Below are 25085 nucleotides of genomic sequence, written 5' to 3' on the forward strand. Positions count from 1 at the left end.
ATATCTCTCTATATTCATGCAAAGTACCTTGTTGATTAGGCAGAGAAAACTGAGTGCCATAGAATTTTGTTCTTAAATTATTATTAATAAAAGTCGGAACCATGTTTAATTATACATTAAAATATAATATTGTAATGAAAAATATGTACTTGACAAATTGTTGTAATTATAATTCTATTTACCTTGATTTGATGTATATGTATAATTTCTAAATACGTTATTTCTTAGTTTATGAAACATACTGATACTTTTTCCTTGGTATTGTTTATTGCCATAGTATTGTATTATTCGGGTACAATCTAGTTTAATGTAAATAGATATCATAACAAGTTACAGTTGCCTTACGCAGTAGGTAAACTACGTATGCGCATCCGATTACCTGGTAGGCCAGTATCTGCTCGTACCTACCTGTATCTAACCATATTTAAAGGACTGCATTATCTTTCTATTTCAGTTACGAACAATATTTAGTCAGTGAACGATCGCCTTTATCTCGGGCAGTGTTGACAATTGTGATATATATATTTTTTTTTGTTTAAATAAAACAAGTAAATAACTTTATGAAAGTTTGTAAACGTGTAGTAAAATATGATTTATTGTGACTATATTTACGAAAGAATAAAAACTAAACAGTTCACTAAGTGCGCTCAAAAACGGTAATGGTGTTATTGTATATGTATTAATTTTAGTATTTGCATGCTTTTTCTATTTATATATTTGATATTACGTTTTATTTTTACAAACTTTTAACTTGCTTTAGTTATGAGTAGTATGAAAGTCTGCAATTTTCCTAACTATTTACTGACATCTGGCTGTGTTGAAAATATGACAATACAATATTAAGGTACCCTCAAACTGGTTTGATGATGAAGACGGATGAATTTATAGTATACACGGAAATTACTTCGGTTTAATTCACAGTGATCCTAAGCATAACTGATTTATATTATGTACGTTTCAGTTTAATATAGAACATGCTATTATTGTTTGCAGGGAGTTGGCGAATGCTTGGGGTTGCCACGTGGGCCCCCCCGACCAGCCGGCGCCCGCAGACCGCGTGCAAAACCTCTTCAACGTCATCGAACTGTACCCTACTAAGACCCAAGGTGAATACATATTTACTTTTCTAATATCTAATACAACTTACCTATGCTGGAACGTGTTTATAGGAATTATTCTCTTTTTTACCCGACTGCGACTCAGTTGTGAAGCATTTGGACTATCATGAGTAATTATGACAAATCATAAAAATTAGACAGATATTTTCCAATTTGTCAAATGCAATCGTATGTGAAGCTTCTAAAAACTATTTTTTTTTACATAATTAATAGTTTTCTAATAAATAACTATTCCTAATATCTACCCAACTTCGCTTTTTTTATACAAATTTTATGTACATTATGTTTTGATCTAATAAAATCGATTTTTCATCTCCAAGAAACCCTTATACGGAATTTAATAAAATAATTTAACTCGTTTATGATAAATCCAAACATATTCTTAGTGAGCATATCTGGAACTGTTCAGATATATATAAAAATGGATCCTTGACTTCACGACAGGGAATCCTAGTGTCAAGTCTTGGGAATAGAATGTATAAGTTGCATATTTTTTGTCTCATCCAATTATTATCAACTAGCTGTTTTTTATGATCTTGTTCGGGTACATCAATATATAAAGTGTTCTATATATTAGAATATAACCTACTTGTGTATAAATTTTCATGCAAATCCGTCAAGCTGTTGAAATATGATAGACTGACATCTTTCATATTTATAATACAAGTATTAGTAAGATAAATAAGTTAATGTTACTTTTTAACCGACTACAAAAAGGTGAAGTGCCTTATTGCCTGTATTTTTTGTGTGTAGGTACGTTACTCAATAATCAAGTTTGCACTGACTTTGATAATTATTTTGCTAATTAATGGATTTGTTATTCATTTAGTTTCATATTAATACTTGTATATAGAACTAATTGTTTTCGCAAATTCATATTATTTTCAATAGTAAATTACTCCACAAGAACTCATTATTTACCAATTTAAAAAGTTACTAACCATTATCAACTTTCAAGTTTTATTTATATTTTTAAAATATTTTCGGCACAATTTTTGTTCGAACCTTTTTTGTGGTATTTCAAGTGAATGCTATAACTTTCATCTTTCCATAACAAAAAGGATCTTTTATTATCCAGGTATTAAGATATCTTCATATCAGTTTCATCAAAATTGATCAAGTATTTACATTACGTGATAGATGCACAGACAGACATGAATTAGAAAATTAAGTGTTGATAATATCTGAGTCAATAACTATCTACGTTCATTAATATGACAAATAAAAAATGTTTCGTGTAATATATAAACGGTCTTGTTATAGTGTATGTATGCGAATAATGAGATGCGATTTTCAACGCTAAATTATGCAAATGTGTCCATAGACAACACGTTGTTAGCATCTAGTCGTGAGTGCAGTTTCAATTAATCTACTTAGTAATTATTAACTTGATTTCAAAAACAGGTAAGGTTCTGTATTGACTATTTTCCTGAGGCCCATAGGTAAAACGGAGTCCTATTGCTGTAATCTTACATTCTGTTCGTCCTTATGTCACGTATAATTCGTAGTGTTGTGAGTTACAAATTAGTATATTATAGTGTTAAAATACTCGTGCTAGTATATTATAATTCGCCGTGTGGTCGTAGCATAAAATAGGTCCCTCCGTCCTGTCCCGTGGGTAACCAACTTTAATGGTAGAGTGATGGGCAGCAATGACCCTCTTAAAACATCACTAAAAGCTTAACAGCGGTTGCCAAACAGACTAGCGTGGCAACTATTGGCTAAACTTCCCTTATGGGAGTAGCTTATGTTCAGCAGTGAACAATTAACGGCTGGTATGATGATGATGATGAATCTTAAAATGAAATGCGACTTATTTATTACGTAATTACTTACAAATACAATGAACGTCTATTGTTTTTAAATTAGTCTATGTTTTCTACTTTTTTTTATACTTTATATATAGGTTAGGCCTAGGTTGGTGGTACCAGTAACAAGCATACACATAAAGCTAACAGCAAATATGATTTTAAAAACAAATTGAACTCAATCGCTTACTGCATTGACTGCCATTGACAATGTCATATCTGTTATTCATTTAAATAATATTTGCACACAAATGTAAACGTAAGGATCTTATAGTTATTGATAATCTATACATACATATAATAAAACCATAACTATTGTAGATCTTATCTGTGTATTATTATACTGCGTATACAGACGTATCACGTAAAAAGTACTCATCGGATTTTGATGAAATTTGGTGTGCCATATAAATATTTCTATTTACGTTTGTACAAAAGTCAATAATTACCACGTTATGGATTATTGTCGTGAGCATACTTATTTAATTTGAATGCGGCTAGAGAATATTCATTAGTTAGTATCGAAATTATTATAGTGTATCAACGAATAACTGAGTATTTGTAGTTGGTTACATACCCATACAATTTATCGAACCATGATGTAAGCTCGCGATAACGAACGTTATTCTGAATGACTAAAACAAACACATCTTTACAAGTACATAATGTTATATACAGTGCCTAATTTTAACACAATATTAATGATACCTACATAATATTTATAAATGTATCGCACTAATTAGGACTTTAACACGTTTATGCAATGGAGGCTTTATCAAGTTACTTTAACGATAAGCTTACTTAGATATTGTTAAGGCTATATAATAACAGGGTACAAAGGAAAATCACCTTAGTCCTCAGCAATGGTATTGCTTAAATATATGTTACAGTGTTATCATTCATGTTTATGGGTAACAGTTACCACTTTCTGTTTGCGGGCCGTGAACTTGTTTGCCATTTCAAGTTATATACTTACATATAGTCGTAAAATATATTTTTTTCAATCATCATCGTCCGTGTGTTTGTATTATAATATATATTTTCTGAGAAAATAAACCCTTTTCCAATTTTTTGTTAGTTCTATCGATATCTATTTAATTATAATATATATAATTATTAACTTCCATATTTTACATATCGAGCATACAAATATAATTATACGTTTAAGAGTATTACAAATGGCTTGTAATAAAATAATAATAAATTAGTAAATATTTGACTTTTATAATGCTTTATATGCAAAGCGTGATAAAACTGTCATACAGATCTGTCGTAATAATTGGAATAATGAAATTATCATCGTATAACAAGGTTAAACGCAGTCGTAGAATGAAGTCATCGCATCACCCTTCATGCCATTTAGTGGGTACGTTCGATACAGTTTGAAGACTGCTGTCGATTCAACGCCCGGCGAGCGATACTATGGTGACGTCATGTTAATATTAAGCGTCAATCACACAGCTCCGGGTTAGGGGCTTCCGAGTCCGAGATCAGAGTCGTCTGCGTTCAGTATCTCATCAGAGACATTTTAGTGCGCACATATCGCAGTGTCATTAATTTAATATTATGCCAATTATTCTATATATCGAGTTTTCAGCAACTTATTGTATATATAAAACTACAATTTTTAAAGATATCGACAAATCATTGGATAATAGAACATACGCCAGAAATTGCTTCGGTACAGATAGGGCTCAGATACATCTGATATAGAATAATACCACTTAAGTGACCAAGTCTACATTTATACAAGTATTTTCTCTCCATGCCTGATGAGTTCTGACGAGACATATGTTAGATCCTTATAAATATAAAATTGCAAAGGTATTATAGCAAACTCGTCTGATGAATTTATTCATGTTCTCATCTTTGAACAGTGCGCATTCTACAATTATTCAATCCTAATCTTATCTAATTGTTTCCTTGATATTATTATATATTTATAGATATCTTAGTACGAGATAGAGAAATAGAAAAACAACTATAAAAACTACTTTTTTTTTGTTTATAAGTTATTTGACAAGTAATAAAAAGTTTAGAACTTAGACTAAAGGACCGCGACGAAAATCGATGTACTGGAACTGTGTGAATAACGCTTTAAATTGAAACAACAGTTAGTGTCAATATGCCATTAAAAATTGTAAGTGTTGTTTCTACAACTAGTAAATTGCTTCTAGTTAGGTACTAAGTGTAATGTAGTGCAATCATTGCATACCACGTAATGTAAGAAATGATTGCATTCTATTATCAATAAGTATATGAAGTAAGGGTATGCTACCTGTAATAACACCTTATTTATGATTGATTCAAGGTACTGATTAATTTATCTTCGTATCTATTAGGTCACTTGAATGAATGGGGATTTTTTTTGCAAATATCTACCTACCGTAGTAATTAGATGATTAATTTCAGTACAGCAATGCGCAATATTTCAACGAATTCGCCAATAGGAAACATTACCTTTACAGTACCAATTTTATCTTAATTAGTCATAGATTTTCCATTTATCAAAATCTATATAAATCTAAACACACTATATCTATATTTGAATATCATGTTATTTGTTTATTATGTTCGAGAATCATTTGGAGATAAATAAAAACATGATGTGTGTTTGCCAAATGTGAAAAGAATCCAAATGTTTATACGAAATACAGCGAATCTCAAATCCGGAAATTGTTGTTATTGTTATCGTCGTTTTATATGCCACCTGATACCTGATGATATTAGTCTAAAATAATAATAGAAAATAGCTATTTTCACTGTGGAAATAAATTTATAAATGAACACTTCTTTGTAAATTTATGGGTCTACAATTATACCTATTTATAAATAGAATTTTCTTACTGTACTTCTGTTTTCAATGGAAGTGTTAGGTTTATTTGGCACAGCAGTTTAATCGGTGTGTTGGTGGATCAGTTATTATTTGTAGTAAGTAGGCTAAACTTTCTCTTATGGAGAGAAATTCCTGCCCTGTATTGGGGCGTTATTTGGTTTTATCAGAAGTCTCCCTCTGATATCTTTTGTACAAAAGTTGTGTGATTGGGCACTTCTGTTACACTCGTGTTTCAGCCGCCTATTCGGATTGAAGAGTAGGATATGGTAGTAAAATTACTGGTAATGAAGTTCATAATGCATCGTCACAGTGCGTTCTGTGATGTTCTAGTTGTGTGTCATGTCTACATAGGCAACAGTTATCACTTTCTGTCAGGTGAGCCGTTGTTAAATATTAATAATAATTAAGTTGTTTAAAAAATCAGTCAGATTAAAAACAGTTTTGCTATTATATGGTTTATATTATAAAGCGTGTGACAGTTTTCATGAGAGATACGTTTTAGATACGATTCGTATATCTTTATAAATTTCCTTCAAGCGCGTGCGGCGATTGTATCTCAAAAGTGCTATTTTATTGGACGATTGCTTGTTGTCAGTGTAAAACAATTTACGGGCACATGCAGTGGTTCACGCCCCTTTGGCTTATTTATCGCCCATAAATCGCGCGGTTGCACTCCGCTCACCGATCATTTAGTTAACGACTAGTAAGATTCATTAAACGTCCTTTATGACATTGTTCAGTACATTTGAGGACGTGCAAATACCAATTCTATACCTCTGCGGCATACAAACTGCTATTGTTTTGAAACCAATTTATATTTTTAGCATTTTGTATCCTAATGATTAAATAGCAAGAGCTGTAAAGAAGTAGAAATAACTTAAGTAAAAAATTAGCTAGGGCGATAAATAAGTGGCCGTCAATTTGTTTTCTATTCTAAAGTTGCATAAAAAGTAATAGAACCTTTTATAATTGATATTAAATCCTTTATAATCAAATAGACATTAAATATACTAAGTTAAAAACTAGTGTCCAAGTTACATATATATTTATCTGAATCGATTGATAATCGTGAGGTATTTACAATGTATGTCATATAGCAACGTAATAGTCTTTGTATATTAGGTGGTCATTTTTACAAAGAAAATTTTAAAGTATGTAATGTATTATTAATGTCTAGGGAACATTAGTAATATATAACATACTTTAAAAATTATTATTATTGTTACAAATTTATTCCGATTAACACACGAATAAAATTGCGAGCATAGCAATTGTATTACTATATAAGAACTATTGTACCAATAACCTTTAGACACTGCAACACACAGGTTACGCCATATGCTGTTTTTGATTTTAACCCAAATTCTAAATAATTTTTTTATCCTAATCAATATCATTTTCATCACTAAACCTATATTATACCCTGAAAAAAACGCCGGTCATTACACTTCACTTCTCTTATTTACTGTTTTGTTATTGGTATATTTTATTGTATTTATGTATTGCTGTATAATTAGAATTACTAAAAGTGTCTAAAAATTTTCCAACCCGATTTTACTTTTTTCCAACACTTCTCCTACAATTTAACGTCTTCAAAATTTCGCCGACAGAAAATTACTTTAAATTACGAATGAAATATTAAAAAATAATACTGGCAACAGATGAAAATTCAGCTTTAAAGACCGTTAATAAAAAAATGTGATGGAAAAATCCCGTTACATAATTATTCTTTGAATAGCGGATCCGTAGATTTTATTGTTCCAGTTTTTGTGCCAGACACAAAGACGCCAGTAATGGTCGGACTTAAAATATGAAGTCATTTCAATTGTAGTACTTACTTATAATTTCCTTAATGGGTCATACTACAAATCGTTAAGAACCTACTTTAATGTTTGTAGGTAATAATAATCTCATTTTAACTTCAATCTTCAAGAACTCAATTTACGAGAACTAATCTTTCCTTATTAATAACGCAGTATAAATATCTGTATAATACCTATTCTAAACACGAAAATGAGATTGTTTGTAGGTTTCACCTTTTATAATTGCTACTATCTGTTTAGGTGATAGGTGGAAGTTCCGGTTATTATAGAAATATAAAATATTGAAAACATCATCTGCCCTCAATCCTATCATTTGGAGTTAATGTAATACCTTTTTTCTTTCACTCGTCTGTATTTGAAGTTATTTTTTGTACTTCAACCAACATCTTTTAGTGAAAATTGTTTATGTTTAACAATATTTTTGATTTTATTGGAACAGTAACTTAAGACATTGTCTGCATAAATTCTAAGAAAAAATGTTCTATCTTTTAATCTGGGATATGGTCTACCTGTGCACTAAGTACATTCAAAAAGGTTCATCAATTTAAGCGTGCTTTAACATCTAAGCATCTTTACAAACTTTCTCATTTATAAGTAGGTTGTCTTGTGTCATGTTGTGTCGACGCTTTTAAATATGCATATTACTTGGTCATAGATATTTTTGTGTAGTTCCTTTTGCAGAAATAGATGCCACATTGTCTATTTCGCGTACGTGTTTGCCGTTAGATATCCGCAGTGGTTGTTATTACGACAGGTGGTGCGTGTAGACCAATGATCTCACCTATTGCTCATTGTAGAACGATGACCAATAACCGGTGAGTTCATGATCACATTATTGTTACAAGCATGTTCATAAACGTGTTTGAGACAACGGCGTACTATGCCCTTTGCTCATATCCTTTTTGGCTAATTGTACTCCGCAAACTCTTCTGTTATAATTAATCATAATTCTTCATTTATTGTCCACTCCATCCGTTTAGGAACTAATCCATAATTATGTTTTTGAGGCTTCTTGCCAAATGGTACAACTCTTAGAGTGAGTGTTTTTTTGTCCGCCTAACCTGTGTCACAAATTCATAGCGCTATCTCTTAGCAACTGATACTATCGATTTGAAATGCAAAAGAAGTATTGGAAATACTATTTCTGTTTATTTTACATATTGTTGCTACAGACTATTTTATATATATAGTATATATACGTATAATGTTCCTTCGAATCTAACGACACGCCATTTACTTTACATTCATTCTTCTTTTCTTCCTTTCGCAGAAAATTGGGTAACAAATGAAAGTTATTAAATAAGATAACAGGAATACATTTACCCAGGTTCAATAAAATCTTTATATTGTTTCAAAAACTTGCACATTGACCTCGAATAATCCATTTTATATTTCTTTATTTTTTAGATTTTTAGTTTGCCTATATATATATATATATATATATATATATATATATTTTGCATGTTACGAGATATTTTTGCTAATTATGCATAGATTTTTAATATTATTTTTGCAGTCGGTGGTGTTTATTTACATCCGTGTTGGACCGAATTATTTTCTCACAACTGAAGTTGCTGTTTTTTTGCCGAACTAAATCTTGAATTAATCTGTCTTTATATGTCAGCATAAACATTGTATGTTTGTATGATATTAAGTGAAAATTGCTCTATCATAAAAACTGAATACTTGTTATCCAGCAAGTGCTAGGTACGGGAATCCCAACTGGTTGACTTGCTAATAAAATAATATAAAATAACAGTTATAATGGGTTTTTTATACTTAGCATATTAAGTAAACAAACATGACATTTCTTTTTATAGAAATAACAGCATTGATATAAATAAAAACCTTTCATATATTATGAGTAACGGTGCATGAAATAAAAAAAATAAATTTGTGGTAATAATGATTATCTATTTATCTATCTAAATAAACAAATAATTGGAATAAAATGGTTTATGAAGTATAATATTTAAAAATAGAGTGTATAATGTTTACATAGTTTATAATTCACATGAATCAAGTTGCAAGTGTAAGTAACCCTTAGTTTCCTATAAGAAATTAAAACAAGCTAACTTTATACTAAAATGTTAAGTTATGGTTTACTTTTGCGTTGTTATATTTCTTTTTACGATTCCTTCTATGAACCTGCGCTTACTTACGGCCACAACGGTTTCTTAATTGTCTTTGTTATCCATTTGATTATGAGTACTGAGTAATCGTAAAAATTAATCTTGTCTGTAACTAGTTGCGAGAAATAGACATGACACCTGGCTATATTACTCATTTCGAATTGTTAGAAGTAATTAAATTAAAAATATAAGGGCGGTATTTAGAACATCATTTTACGTATTTTCTAAGATATTTATTATATGTATGTAGTGACATTATACCTATTAACGCGTTTACTCTCTTCCATTCGATCTGTTAATACGTTTTCTTTCAATTATATTTCATGTTGTAGTAAGTACTTTATTTTAAGCTCAATTTTAAAGCTCAGAATTATTTGAATGATTGGAGTGTCGGATAGTAAGGTATAACGCACTAATACGATTATAATGTTAAGTTAGGCATAATGTTGTAAATCGTCGAATATATATATATAAACATTTGCAACCATTATCAACATGTAACAATATGAAATTCAATAATAGTACATAATAACTTGAAATTAATCAACTAATTAATCAATTATCCCCAAAGAATAACTTACTTTCTAATAAAAATGGTTTTAATTAAAAAATTCATTCTTGAATTAAACGACTCAGTCACGCACGTCATCGGTTTGGTACAGTTTTAAAATTTTTATATTTCAAATTAACATCCTTAAGGGGTAATTATACTATCAATTTTATAGGATATATTAGAGTTAATAAATACAGATTAGAAATGAAAAATGATCTCATTAAGTATGGTTCCAAAACTATCTATTATAAATTATAAATGTGATCGATTTGTATACATGTTTGTTATTCAGGTGAAAACATTGAACGGATCCCAATTAAATTCGGTACACAGATAAATATAAATTAAATAAATATTTATTACGACTCGGCAGACAATTAATGACCGTTACATTTACATTGTTTTAGTGTTCGAAATGTTGGTATGCGCAAGACAGTGCGCGCGGCGAAAATCGCTGACGCTCACATTTGGAGAGTTCTGTATCTTCGCTGCAGAGTTGCGCCGTTGTTCCAAGCAGGCGAGACAGTAAGTATTAGCCAGTCCACCTTCACAATTTGTACAGTATGAAATCGAATCCATTTACATCTTTTTATAGAAGTGCTGCCAGTGAAACTGAACACTTGTTCCAAAGTAAATTATGTCGAAATACGATAAAAGGCTTTGAACTTTCCATACTAACTTGATTTTGATATCATTCTCACATACTCTAAATACAAAGCAGTATTGGTTAGTATGATAATAACCCTGTAAATAAGCATTTTGAATATTTAAAATCAACGCAAACGCGGTAACATTAGGCTTTAAAGGTAACTGTCATTTATAGTCATGAGTTATTCTATAGATTTTTTTGTAAAAAGTCCTAATTAAATTTCGTGGGAGTCAATTTGGCTTTATTGATTCAAATTTGATTTGAATTGGTATACAGTTGCGCCATATACTTAAACCTATGTCTACGTTTAAATATTTATTTATCACTTTGTATACGTGTATTGTGTCTTTCGTTTCATATAGCCCTAAAATCTTCGTCACGGATATTTTATCGATTATAGTGAGGCCATCATCTGTGGTTATTTGATTAGAATAATTTTATCTCATTCTGCTACCATTAGTATCTATGTGACTGCCAACGCTCGAAGATTGACTACCACTATTACTTCCAGAAGTTCCACAACTTTTTATATTAGCCATCAATCTCAAAATTTCAACTTTAATCTTCTGGTAGTACTAGTGGACGTCAATCTTCGAGTGTTGGTAGTCACACGCATACTAATTGTAGCGGAATTAAACAAAATAATTCTAATCAAATGGCCAATGATATGGACTTCCGTAAGATAACATCTAGTTCAGTAAAATAATCATCTGTGAACGTCACAGTGGTCACAGGTGATTATTTTAGCCTATAAAACATTTCTTAATGCTTGAAATTACCTATGCTCGTTCACAGTCGACCTTGAGTTACACTAACGATTATCCACTTCACAGCGAGGTTGATTAATTAAAGGACACTGCACAATAAATTGATCAAATACAATTAAACTTTATCTCCTGGTCGTGAAAAGCTGATACAAATGCATAACAACCAATTTATAAGCACTATGAAAAACGTTTATTCCTCTATTAGATATATATATTAGATAATATTAAAATATTTTGTTTTAATCTATATATCTTTGACAATTTCAATTATGTAGGACGTGTTATGTCATACATAACTGATTACTCATAGTTCGAGACGTCCAAAGAACAAATTATTTTCTTATCATGAAATATAGGTACGTATTGATTAAGTATGTAGGTATGTATAATCCTTTATAAATGTAAAAGTTTTAATAGGGTGATACACACCCTATGCTATCGGTATACTCTGACGGGGCACCAGTGGGAGATGATAGGTGAGAATGAAACAGGTCAGTTGGCCTATAGTGGCGAGTTCATAAACAGTTACCCAAGATGGATTCTAGGGGGAACCGCATGGAGGTCGACCTGATAGGTTATTGTTAGAACCCCATTATTAATAATTTCTTCCTCTCAATGAAAAGGTTTCTATGTAAGTAAAATTATATACTTTAATCCCAAATTCCATAACTTTTGAACGGCTTTTGATAACACTTATCGGTATTAGAATAACAAAATGTAGTGGTAATACAGTATTATGCCGCAAGCTTTTTTCATAACAAGAACTATCTTTGATGTAAGCTACAACATTAAAATTAATTGCGTTAATAATTAATACGTTATGAACAAACCTATCATAAATGTTCATCTTCCCAGCTTAATCAATGTATGTATACTGTGATCAAATCCTACCTTAAATCAATTCTTATGTTTCATATTTTAATAAGTAAATTTGACAAAAATTCCTAAAATATAATTATGACAATTTATGGGTAGCTGCTGTATTTATTTTAAATTGTTAGCACGGCATATAGTCAACAAATCTAGCAACATCCTTTTTATAAAAATCAATCAAGTCGTTTAATCTACAGACTGAAGCAAAAATCTAAACAGAAGTACATACTTTCGAAAAATATTACCCTTAACAGTCGGTTAAAGAAATATTGTCACTTCATTCTTTGACGAGCAATCGTGAACTAAGACCGTAATAGTAGGTACTTCTTGAAACATTACGGCGTCCTTCAAAATCATGATGTCTGACTGCACCACCATCCTTACACGAATTATATCTATTACTTAATAGTAGCAATACGTATTCAATTTCAGTTATTCTCGATCTTTCTGGTACAATCACACAGACAGACATGACGTACTCTAGGGACTTCCTTTTATACAATATGTGATTCATGTTCTATGAGACGTTATAACGTTAACTGATACTTCATATGCAGGAATAAAAAAATTAAATACTTATGGCATAATGACCTTCTATACCTAGTAAGTAGGTACCTACTAAGTTCAAAATGACTCCGTTTAATTTTATTGATGACGTTAAAAATGAGCAATCGCCGTTTATCCGATCTTGAATCGAGGGCTGTCGAGCTCCTGCAGTCGCTACCGTCAACGCGTGCATTGACCCTTGAATGCCATACAATGAAATATTTGTCATGCACTGAATCACGATAGTGACATACAAAATGTATCCGAGATTTCATGAGTCCTGAAGAAAATTAAGTACCAAACGCTACAAAACAGTAAAGGCCGCTTATCAATCGATTTAAATAAAATTTTATATCACCGACAATTGTATGTTTTTTTAAAGATTCTTGTCCTGGTCTCATATTAATTTTGTCCTTACCCGGGTTTGATGAAATACTGGGAATGGTAAACAATCTGATAGTAAATAATCCATCTTATTTAACAAAAAGTTGTTGTCTAGAAATTTCAACATCTTGAACAAAATTATGCTTAATGCGCTGCACATAATTACTCCCCCATATATATAAAGATCAATTTAAGATAGAAATAACAATATTTTAGATGGCAGTCCCTACTCACTCTAAGACTAATAAATCTGGACATTAGACACAGTTTCATAGTTTCGTGTTTTGTTTCTAATTTCAGTTTTCATTCGCAGGACTTCGGCAAAACCAGAGTCACCGGTGCTGAATGTGGACAAAGAATTTCGTGATAAAGACAACATTTGTAAACACGTCAACGGTAAGAAACGTATTTATAAAGCACACTTCTAAAGGCCTTTAATTTTTAGTAGAAGGTAGCGGTGAAGTTTCGTATATTGCGGAAGGCCGATCACAGACTGCGTACCGTGATCAAACAAATCATGACTAAACTTTCCGCACGGTACCAATCCAGAAATACACAGCGGTAGTCCCTGTGGCTACGAGGTGGTTGGAATATAAATTGTTTAGTATTTATTGTAGATATTGAGTTCAGTGTCGCTCGTGTAACTCCCACGCCTCGTCTGGGACTATAGGACATTAGTAGTACTCTGTGTCCCACCCCTGTAGATTCTATTCTATTTTACATAGAATAATAAATATTTATATTATAGATCCTAGATGTATATGATAAAATTTGATGGATGGATGTTACATAAATACTATAGGGTCTTTAGTCGAGTTGCCAATAAAACGCTTCCTCGTGTAACGCCTACATACCTGGTTATAGCCAGCTATTGATCGAAACAGCCATTTTTTTTATCAAAGCTTGTTTTGCCAAGATGTATGCCTTTACTCATGATCACGTTATTTGTCACGATTCACGGCACGATGGGCGTACTCGCTGAACATTAAATTACAGAGTAGCGTATCATCATTATTAATTATACGAACATATTAATTGTTTCACTACTACCTACTTACGGCATAACTTCGACCCATATACCGGTCATATATACAGAGTTGTTGATCGTTTGAATTTTGCACTCGCTCTAACATCTTGGATTTACGTCAATCTCGCGGCGCATCTGAGCCATCTGAGTAACGTGTAATAATAGTTACGAGTATGTATACACAGGTATCATAGTATCTTAGAGATGCTTGTATAATATTGTAGTAATTATGAATGATGCCAGTAGTAAAACTCTCGTTCATAATTAAAGGCATGCTTTGCTCTTGGTATTCGTGATCAGGTACGGAATACCTGTGTTTGTTTACATTGGATGTTGCTTGCATTATGTTGTAGAATATTATATACAGTTCCGTTTTTGATTCCGCAAAATCGTATAAGGTAGAATAAACATTACTAATCGCGTCCTTCCAGCTTCTTCCGCACAAACTATAAACGGAGTACGGAAGTGTCTGGTCCGATGCCACGCGGTTATACTATTTCGGCCGTTGTGTGTCGTACAATAAACATTACTAAACGTATTATACTAGTTATACTACGCAAATATAAATACACACACATATATATATATATATATATATATATATATATATATATATATATATATATATATATATATATATATATATATATATATATATATATATATTACTACGTACAATATAATACATAATACAATACAAAGAACGATTCTAGTAATGGTGTCGCATTTGACTTCCTTATATCCCGGAAGATTCTTATGTATTATTTTCTAAACTCTAATGATGAATTACTGGTTGTTATTTAGCGTTGATTTCAGAAATGTATGTCCAATTGGCATATGTTCAATATTTGATAATTTATTGCCCCTTTACAACGTCCGTATTCTATATTTTATATTAATTAAAACATTAAGGCGTTGATGTATAGCGTCCATCTATTAGCGCAATAAAATAATAAGGTAATTACTAAAATAGTAAAATAGTAAGCAGTAAAATAATAAGGTGATTTGGAAGCAATTTGGTCTAAATACTAATATTTTAAAATAACAATAATAATATGCAATTCATAATTAATATTCTTACTCCTTAAAAATATAACATCAAAGTACTGTAGTAAAATCACGGAATTATCGATGTCAACTAATGATTTAAGTACTTAATTAATTTGAGTACATAGAGTATTTTTCATATATACAAATAACATAAAATACATAAAAACAATTACTTCTCTAAATGGAGCACAATAAGTACCTGCGATAGTAGTTATAGTGGATACAACGTACAAGATCATCACATATGATTTGTCCTTGTTCGATTGATACGAAAATAGAACGAGACAAATGCTCGTAGAACTCATATTATTAATTTTTATTAAAGTACTAGTATTATGAGTACTACTATATTTATTCGCTATTTCTGTTTCTTGATGTTTTATCATTTAAAATCCTATTTACTTTTTTATAAAATGGCTATGAGAATGGCAATTCGCTAGCTGAAGGTTAGTAACGGGCGTCAAGACGCATTATTTGTAACGTCCATAGCATATTGTATTAAAGATAGAACTAGAAATCCATCGTTATAATTATTTATAACATTGTAACGACAACGCAGCTATTGCTCGCTTTCTATTTCAGCCCTGCTCCATGCAGCTGCAATAGAAAAACTGTAGAAGCATTTCCTACCTAAACGAGTCGCGGAAAATTCTAACATCAATAATAATAATTTGTACATAACAATATTTAAAGAACTCGTATTATATTGTGAGTACTAATGTGACTTCTAGACAATACGAATTATAATCAATTAATCCAATAATTTATTTGTTGAATATAAATGTCACAAAGGTGGTACCTATACAGTTTGTGGATTGATAATATTGTTGTGAATTTAGGGCATTGTTCTAAACGGCTTTTGTGAATGTAGGTACATTAAAATTCGATTCGATAAATCAAAGTGGGTAGTAGTATTTAAAATCATCCAAGGAATACGTTAATGGCAATAATATTCGGTCGTCACGGATCTATTGATTTATAACATGATGGTATCGCGCCACGATATGAACACCATAGGGTTATTTGTTTCGGATTGCCATAGAAATAAGAGAATATTTTAAAATGCGGAATCGACTAGTATTTGGGTGTAGTGTTGAGTGCCGCGGGCGCCAGTTGGCCGTCGACCGTCCGCTCGTGGACAACGTGCAGAGCCGCGTCCGCTGGCTGCACGCACGTTCGCAGCTTGATTTCACATATCGCTAACCATGCCGCCAACTACAATGCTAGTACCCTGTGCGTCTCTAATCTTCGTAAATATTTTGTTTTCAAACTACAAAGTGCACTACTAATACTTCGCATCATCTTACCAATTTTCAAGTGTAGTACTATTGTCTATAATAAAATAACGTAAATTTATTCTACGCCCACTGTGTTTTATATCTTATGTAAATTATTAAAACGGTGTTTAAACGAATCTCAATTTTAGCAACAAAAACATTGTTGTAAAATTTACGTAAAAGTTGTATCAACTCAGGGACATTTTGTTTGGTTTGCACTACGCGCTGGTGCGGAGGAAGCGGATTGTCAGTGCGTTTGTTGACCAACTGCTCTGTTTACGTTTTCGATTTGGCATTGGATGATAATCCCGAATTGGATTCCTGTGTTGGTTGGCTACGATTCCCACGTGAATGAGTGACATATTATTGCTTTGATTCTCCACGCATATGCAGTCAGTTTCATTATTCAGCACTTGCAGTTTTTTATTTTGATTTTCTTAAGATTTATTATATATTTTTTCAATCGTTTGAAAAATTACCTTAATGATTTATCTATATGTTGTCTATAACCGAGTATGGCAATCATGAATCTACAAGTAGGTGTTTTAAGTAGTTAGAAGCACTGCCGCCATATGATATCCCACGCAATCGATAGCCATCAATCATTTACGTTGAGTACCGCTGGCTGAACGAACGGTACCACCTACGTGCATGCAGGTTATCGTAATGCTTTCTAATCCAAGGTATACCATTAGTCATTACTATTAGTAACACTTACTTTTTTCATGTCAACCTTGTAGATGGAGTACTACTTGCATATTCATTCGTATGTACCGTGTGCCACTTGAATGAATACGTTCCTCATTTGTACGTACATATTTTTTGTCAGTTCTAATTATGGCGGGAATCGTGTTCAAATCATGTCAAAATAGTCCAGTTCAATTACTTTCCAAGCATTCCCAACAGTTTGAACTCACGCGTTGTTGCGTGTCTAACCGCAGTACAATTGTTAACAATTAAAGTACTTCTTTTGCGTGCCTCTATTGCCTCTTAGAATAGGGTCAACTATTTGTCATGTACTTTGAGCTTCGCTGTATGAAATATTTTATCTTTTTGTTACTTTGTAAATTTCCATATTATTAATTGTAAAACCGCTATTATAGTCAGTAATTAATTATATTTGGTATATAGGTACGATAATTTCATAAATGTGCGAATTACCTTATTAATTAATTATAATAAAATAAATGGTATTAATTTCTATGACTTTGAGTCTATTCTATAATCAAGAGAATTTACAAATATATTGTCTAATTATGTGCTAAAACACACACATCTTCATCTCAACATCTTCAACAAGTTGACGCACATTTTTTAATATACTATTTACTAGAATTTAGAACCTAATCTTCAGCTGACAGCTCAATCCAATAAGATTCTAACCTGCGCAGCTATCCGGTTCGAGTGCATTTTTAGTTATTGAAAATTTCAGTTCAATTTGATCCTTAATGCTACGTTTATATTTATGAATCTTGATAGAATGTAGTACACTATTTTTTTAATATATTAATTTATTCAATATACTTATTCGATATACAATATAATTTTATGATTGATTATTCTATTTACTAAACTTTATGTAAACCTTAGCTCTCCACAATAATCTACAACTATGTCGAACAAAACTGTTAAATATCGACAACAACACAGAGTTAGAGGCTATAATATATCATTTTATTACATATAAATGTGGATTTTCGTAAAACCATTAAAATGATTAATGTTAACATATCAAAATACTATAACTATAACCATAAATATTAGATTAAAGAACATTATTATAAGTCAGATTTTCAATGTATAGAATTAATTATAATAAGCATTATGTAAATTGTCTTTGGCTGACTTGTGGTGTTGCGCAGGCAGCGAGGCGTCTCCTCCACCATGTGAGGTGTTCCTGGGAGGGTCCTGCAATCCTACTACATGGAGATCGGACATTGCTATTCCGATGCTGAAGACTATGGGCATCACATACTTCAATCCGGTAAGTGATATTTTATAAAGAGTTAGGTATATAGTTAAATTAGGCTATCCGTTTCAGTACGGTGTAGGTTCTTAAAGGAACAAGGAATTAACCTCTGATTCATGGCAACTTCCTTCCTTATTGCATTGCTTAGGATTCTTAGGAAAGTCGTATTTAATCATAATTAGGTACATGAAAATGTTTTGAGGAAATAATTAACATGAACGAATGGTGTCCTTTAAAATGACTAAGATAGTAGTTTTTATATACATATATTATCTATACGTCATCTGTATAGCCAACAGAGAAAAAAAAAACTAAAGTTTTTTATTTACTTATAAACCTATTCAAGTTAAACTGATAAGTGTATAACTGTTGTTTCAACAGGTTTTACCTGTATTGTTATTAGTTTTAATGACACAAAAAGTGTGAAATCGTCTTAATAGGTATAAACATAATTATCTTTTTGTATCTAGAAATCTTAAGGAAACGCAAACAAATAAATCCTATAGCAAACCGGTTCTTTCAAATACATAAGCGCAAACAATTATTGCTTTTTACATTTAAGTACTTTGATTCATAGTACCTATAGTGAATACACTACAAATAACGTGCTAGTATTTGTCATTTATTGCTGCCACGTGTAGCGTAGAACGGGCGGTTAGTTGTCAATCATTGTAGTAGTACCTATCTACTTCATAATGTCGCATTGTTAGTACTATTCATGTCGTCCAAACAATAACATCTACGACTGTTCATGTTTGTCACCGCTAATTCTATGCTACGGTACACAACAAATCAACTAAGTATATAATGTAATAGATTAGTATATCATATTCTTTTTTGTGTTAAAATGATTCCTGTGGGAAATTTTTGGTGACCTTACTTTCTTCCCTGAATTTTGCACTATTAAATCAATTATTATAGCTAGATAGACTAATATTTATGACGTTATATTACTTGCTAGACTCCGTGTTCATCAATTTAAGTTAAGTGTAAGATCAATCTTAAGCGTGTGCTTATAGTTATAATAATATATTATTATAATATTTATTTATTATAGTAATATATTTATGTATTAGTTATAATAATGTATTAACATGAGCGTAACTCAGCGTTCACGTGCCACTTGAACCTAAAAACACATTTGAAACTCAAATCTCAGTTGATGTGCTTTTAAGATAGGAGCTTTACTAGATAGATTGATATCTATTTTCTAAAGGTTCTATGTTATTCCATACAGTGTTAAGTCCGCCACTTACATTATCAAAGTGTATTAAAGTTTAAGTAAATAAATACTTAGGAGATATAATTTATTATTACGAACCTTAATCTAGGTCTTATCTATTTCTGTCTGTAGTAGCAACAAATGTCTTTTTGTGTTGCGATTCGAAGGGTAAATGTGAACCCATCACTAACTAAAGCTTAAAATATTAGTCATCGGGAAGGATTGGGATTCCGAAAGGGCACAGTTTGACCAGTACCTAATTTTATTTTTATCATGGTGTTACTTTTGTTTATCACTGTCATTTTCCATCAGGCAGGCCGACAACTTATTTTTAGTTTTGTATATACTGACTCCCTTAGCACTTATAAAAAATTCAAACCTCTTATAAAGCTATTTTAGCTATTGAACTGTTTTATTTCTTTCTTTGGTGCTAAATTACTAATTTGGTAGAAAGTGACAAAACAGTGTAACAATTAAAATAGATTAGTAAAAGGTTTTATTTTTACGAGTAAGGAAATTATGGTATAATCTATACATAATATACTACATAAAACACTTTAAGATTTAGTTTCTACAAATAAAACCGCAAATTAATATAAATGAAGTAAATCCAATTGAAAGTTATTTTTTTAAAATCACGTACTCGAAAAATACTATCGATTTAAAATGCTTCATTACAAAGTCGATAAAAATATAAAATGTAAGCTTTTTTACATTTATTTAAAAAAAAACGCACGATCACAATTAATGTTTTTGTATTGCATTGTGATAATTTATTATATAGCTGACAACCGCCAAATATTGTCATAGATAATAGCGTAGGTTGATACATTAATATTCATACTAGGCTGATATTAATAACAACATTCCTTCTAGCTGGTTTGGAAGGCGAAATAATGAAACGGATTTGGTCATCATTACATTATTTAAAATAGCGCCCGTTCTTTGTATATAACATTATGATAATATAATACAATTACACAAGAATTAGAAAAAAATACAGAAAGTAATGTCAATTATTGTTTTAATGTGAATTTTATGTAATTCCCGCTAATTGATTGTTTTCATAGTATTTCATGTTTAATCGAATGATAAGGCGTATATGGATAGCAGTTACTTAAAATTGAACGTGTCTACGAAACGTATTCAAAATTAGAATATTTCTTAATTTGGCACGTTTTTATGAAGGATTTTGATAACACAATTATTTTATCGCAAGATATGTGACTTCCTTTAAATTGTATGTAAAATGTAATTTTATTAATAAGATACGTTGCGTAAGACTGCTGTTTAGTAATCGCTTTATTCTATATTCTTCTCTACTAGTCTTCTGTACTTTGTTTTACTATGTATAAATGGGAATATAATCATTGATCTACCTCACTACTGCTAGAAACAAAATTTCTAGAATGTCTCTACTATTTTACTGTGCAACTATTGTACTAAAATAATAAAATTGTAACACTGTCTGTATATGAGAGATATTTAAGAAAAAAATAATACGAAGGGTCTTAACCGTTATCTGTCCTCTACTGAACACAAGCCTCCCCCATAGACTGCCATAAGGAACAGTACTGAGCTACCTGCGACCACTGACTCACTAAAGACTCTCTAAAGAGAAAGAGGTGTCTAAATAATAAATGCCTAATACAATATTTTTCAAAAAATTTGTCTGTCTGTCTTTATATATTTGTTTCGGCATCATGCAAAAATTACTGCACTAAATTCTATGCTGTTTTCAGAGTTGTGCTTTAGAAGGTCTTACTAAAAATCTGGTTCATGTTTTATCTAGATACATAATCTAGAATTAGTTTATTTAATTGGTTCTCCTACAATTAAAATCAACGCGTACGAAGTAGCGAGCAAAAAGCTAGTAAAAATATAATCGTGTAATAATTCATATAAGCGTGGTAATAGAAGGTTAATATTGTCGTCTTATATTGTTATAATGACAAATAGATAAGTGCCACACAATCACACCAATTACCTGGTCCCCCAAGCTTAAGTGGCTTAACATCAATATAACAACCCTGTGTCATGAGAAACCAAGTAACGCACATCTAGGGACAAAACCCTGACCCGTGATGATTAGATAATTATATTATTTATTTATTGAACAGCAAGTAGACGACTGGTCGACTGAGTTGATTGAAGTGGAGCACAAAGCAAAGGCGGCCGCGCGGGCATTCCTCTTCGTGTTGGACAGTGAGACGCGGGCGGTGGCCGCCAGCGTGGAGGCGGCTCACCTAGCCGCCGCGCCGCGCGATCTGCTACTTGTATTGCGTCCCTACACGCGCAATCAACAGATTGGAAACGAGACCATAAGCGATCAGTGAGTGCTTAATACTATAAATGTGAAAGTTTGTAAAAACTTTGGAATGTTTGTTTGTTACTTAATCACGTTTAAAAGGCAAAACTTTACCAGTAGAATACTTAATATACTAATTACGCGACCAATGAAAGTATCCTATGTCCATGCCAAATTTCATTGTATATATTTGGTTAGTTAGCCCAAGCAAGGTGCTAAGATATGATAAACTCTCATTTTCACATTAATAAATGTGTAAGGATTTCAAGATGACGTTTTATTTTATTTTTTTATTCATGAATAATTTTTATTTATATATTTAAAACGTTACAATAAATTGCTAGAAATAAAAATATTTTAGTAAACAAAAACCGATTAGAGAAATCTGATCGTTTTTTGTTTACTGAAATATTTTTTGTATTGGATGGTGATAAAAGTAATTTGATATTAATGAATCTTGCTGAATTATATTTTATGGTATGGAATTCTTTTGTTTAAGTTACAATACAATTGCTTAAACACGCAATAATATTCGAACGATATTTTGCAGATATTTGATACTGATAGATAATTTGTTGACATGTAACCATATTGTGTTATGATATCGGATTACTTTCGATGGTACTTTGAAATAATTAGTTCATCAAATGTATCATTTTGACATCCACGACAACGATCCTATTCAATACGACGGATTATATTGCATGACCGCACCTGTATTTGTGACGATGACATCACCTGCGAAAATGTAAAGCAATTTACAATTTATCATAATCATTGAATATGTATGAATGTTTATAGTGAGTACGTCGAGCTGTCACGTGCGCGAGCGACATTGCAAGAAGCAGTGGAGCGGCGAGGTCTGCCCGCCTTCACGGACATTCCTGCGGCACTGCGATGTGCCAGAACAGTACTCCGAGGTGCGAGGACCCACCCTCGACACTCGTTAGGTCACACTATCTTGCGACTGAAGCGCGTGTATGACGCGGCCGGCGGCAGGAACAGTCGATTGCCGCGTACGAAAGCCGTTGAAGCCTTGAAGGAGATAACGCGGGCGCAACACGAAGTCGCAGACCATTGCTTGCCTCCGGCCGCCGATTTCATCGATTTTGAGATGTTTTGTGCTGCCGTTGCCGAGCTCGCCGCCGAATCAGGTTAGTTACCTGCGTAATTCTTGACGTACCTAATTGCTTTTGTACTGTTGTCTCACTGATGTAACTTGGTGGTGGTCATTATTGTACGCACAGAAGCGCGTCACAGCCAAACATAAGGCTTGATTCGGTATAGTGCTAACACGGTGTCGGGCAGCCGGTAAGGGTGGTATTTGTTGAAGGGCCCGCATCGCCAACGGTACGGAGGACGCTTGTGGCGGAAGCTGGGGCCGGAGGAGGAGGAGGAGGTATGGCTGCGCGAGTCCGTCGCGTGCTGCGAGCGCTCCGCGACCGACTCAGCCCACCCACTCCCGGTGCGTCCACGCACTGTCACCATCACTCTTTGTCCGTCCATCACCATTCGCCACCATTTTGTTTTACGGCGCCGTCGCTATATCATTGTTAGCTTTTTGTTGAAATGATTTACCTAGTCTTACATTGCTTTCTTCATCATGTGTTCTATGAATTTTTATAGGGTCGCAGTGCTTTGTCTTTTGTAACTAATGTTCTTCACACCTGGTTTCCTCTTGTAATTTTAATTCGGGTGCGTTTTAAAATGATGCTGTTTATTTTGAGCGCTAAAGGTTCATCTTTGGTGAATCATATTGACAATATAATTGTTATTGTCTGCAGGCAGTCAGAACCGTATCGATTACGAGGCGACGCCGGGAGCGGGCGCACGAGCCAACGCGGACGCGCCTGAACGGACAGAAAGTGCGCGCGAAGCAAACGGTCTACAAATGATCAATAATGCTAGGCTTAAAGCTTACGGCCGGAAACTAGGATTGTTCATTCCTAAGGTATTGTATTTAAGACATCCTAATGATCTAATTCACAATTGCTTGTATTGTTCCTTTTTGATAGAACTTTACAGGTATATTTTTTTATGCAACTTAGAATGGCAAACAAGCTGACGGCCCACCTGATCTAAAGTGGTAACCTTCGCCTATAGACATGAGCAGTACCATAGACATAACAGGATATACGCTTGAGGTTGATGTTTTGAAATTTGCCACGTGTATTATATTGATTTAGTTATATATTGTGAGAATTGATTTATTCCGTGTAATAATTAATTAAAAAATATAATAAAATAATGGAATGAAATATACGTACAAGTATTTTAAATAATTATTATATAATTGATATCCTAAATTTTAAACTTTTTTTATTTATTAGATAAAAAAAAACACTAGCCTATCCTAAGTTAAAAGAGTTTGTCAAAAATACTTTAAATCAGTTAAAAAGTAAAGTTTTTTTACTTTGGGCACATTTCTAGAATGCCAACAATAAAAGTATGGAGGAAAGCGCTGCTTCAGGGTCGAGCGGCGACTCTGTGTTCACGCCAGGCACGGAGCGGCGGTTGGAGCGGCTACCAGCCATGCTCGGTGCGCCCACACATGACGTCTACCTCGGCGGCACCTTCCCTGTAAGTCCGACTAACCTCATTTTCTCAAAGGAATTCCAAGGAGTTTTTCCTTATATATATTTAAATGACTTCCAAATTAGGTTTTCGTCTATTTCTTTTTGTGTATGAAATGAGATTATGATCCTTTTTTTTTATTTTGCAACGATTAACGCTGCTGTTTTTC

At 32.4% G+C, this 25085-nt stretch overlaps 1 protein-coding gene across 7 annotated transcripts in view; it reads left to right on the forward strand.

The window, feature by feature from the left end:
• LOC113522541 (uncharacterized) overlaps positions 1 to 25085 on the forward strand; it is a 77208-nt gene that overhangs the window by 45201 nt on the left and 6922 nt on the right. For 5 of the 7 annotated variants that reach the window (XM_052897938.1, XM_026908265.3, XM_026908261.3 and 2 more), the window contains 9 exons: positions 994 to 1106; positions 10678 to 10795; positions 13803 to 13885; positions 18706 to 18827; positions 22155 to 22366; positions 23144 to 23496; positions 23676 to 23807; positions 24127 to 24293; positions 24773 to 24922. In XM_052897938.1, the coding sequence (XP_052753898.1) occupies positions 10686 to 10795; positions 13803 to 13885; positions 18706 to 18827; positions 22155 to 22366; positions 23144 to 23496; positions 23676 to 23807; positions 24127 to 24293; positions 24773 to 24922 (1329 nt within the window). In that variant the 5' untranslated portion in view covers positions 994 to 1106; positions 10678 to 10685. Of the gene's footprint in view, positions 1 to 458; positions 657 to 993; positions 1107 to 10677; positions 10796 to 13802; positions 13886 to 18705; positions 18828 to 22154; positions 22367 to 23143; positions 23497 to 23675; positions 23808 to 24126; positions 24294 to 24772; positions 24923 to 25085 lie in introns of those variants that run through there. The other 2 variants (XM_026908266.3, XM_026908263.3) reach the window with 2 other exon arrangements.

This window comes from Galleria mellonella, unplaced genomic scaffold (assembly GCF_026898425.1).
Source record: "Galleria mellonella isolate WM207_F2 unplaced genomic scaffold, CSIRO_AGI_GalMel_v1 utg38, whole genome shotgun sequence".
NCBI lineage: Eukaryota > Metazoa > Arthropoda > Insecta > Lepidoptera > Pyralidae > Galleria > Galleria mellonella.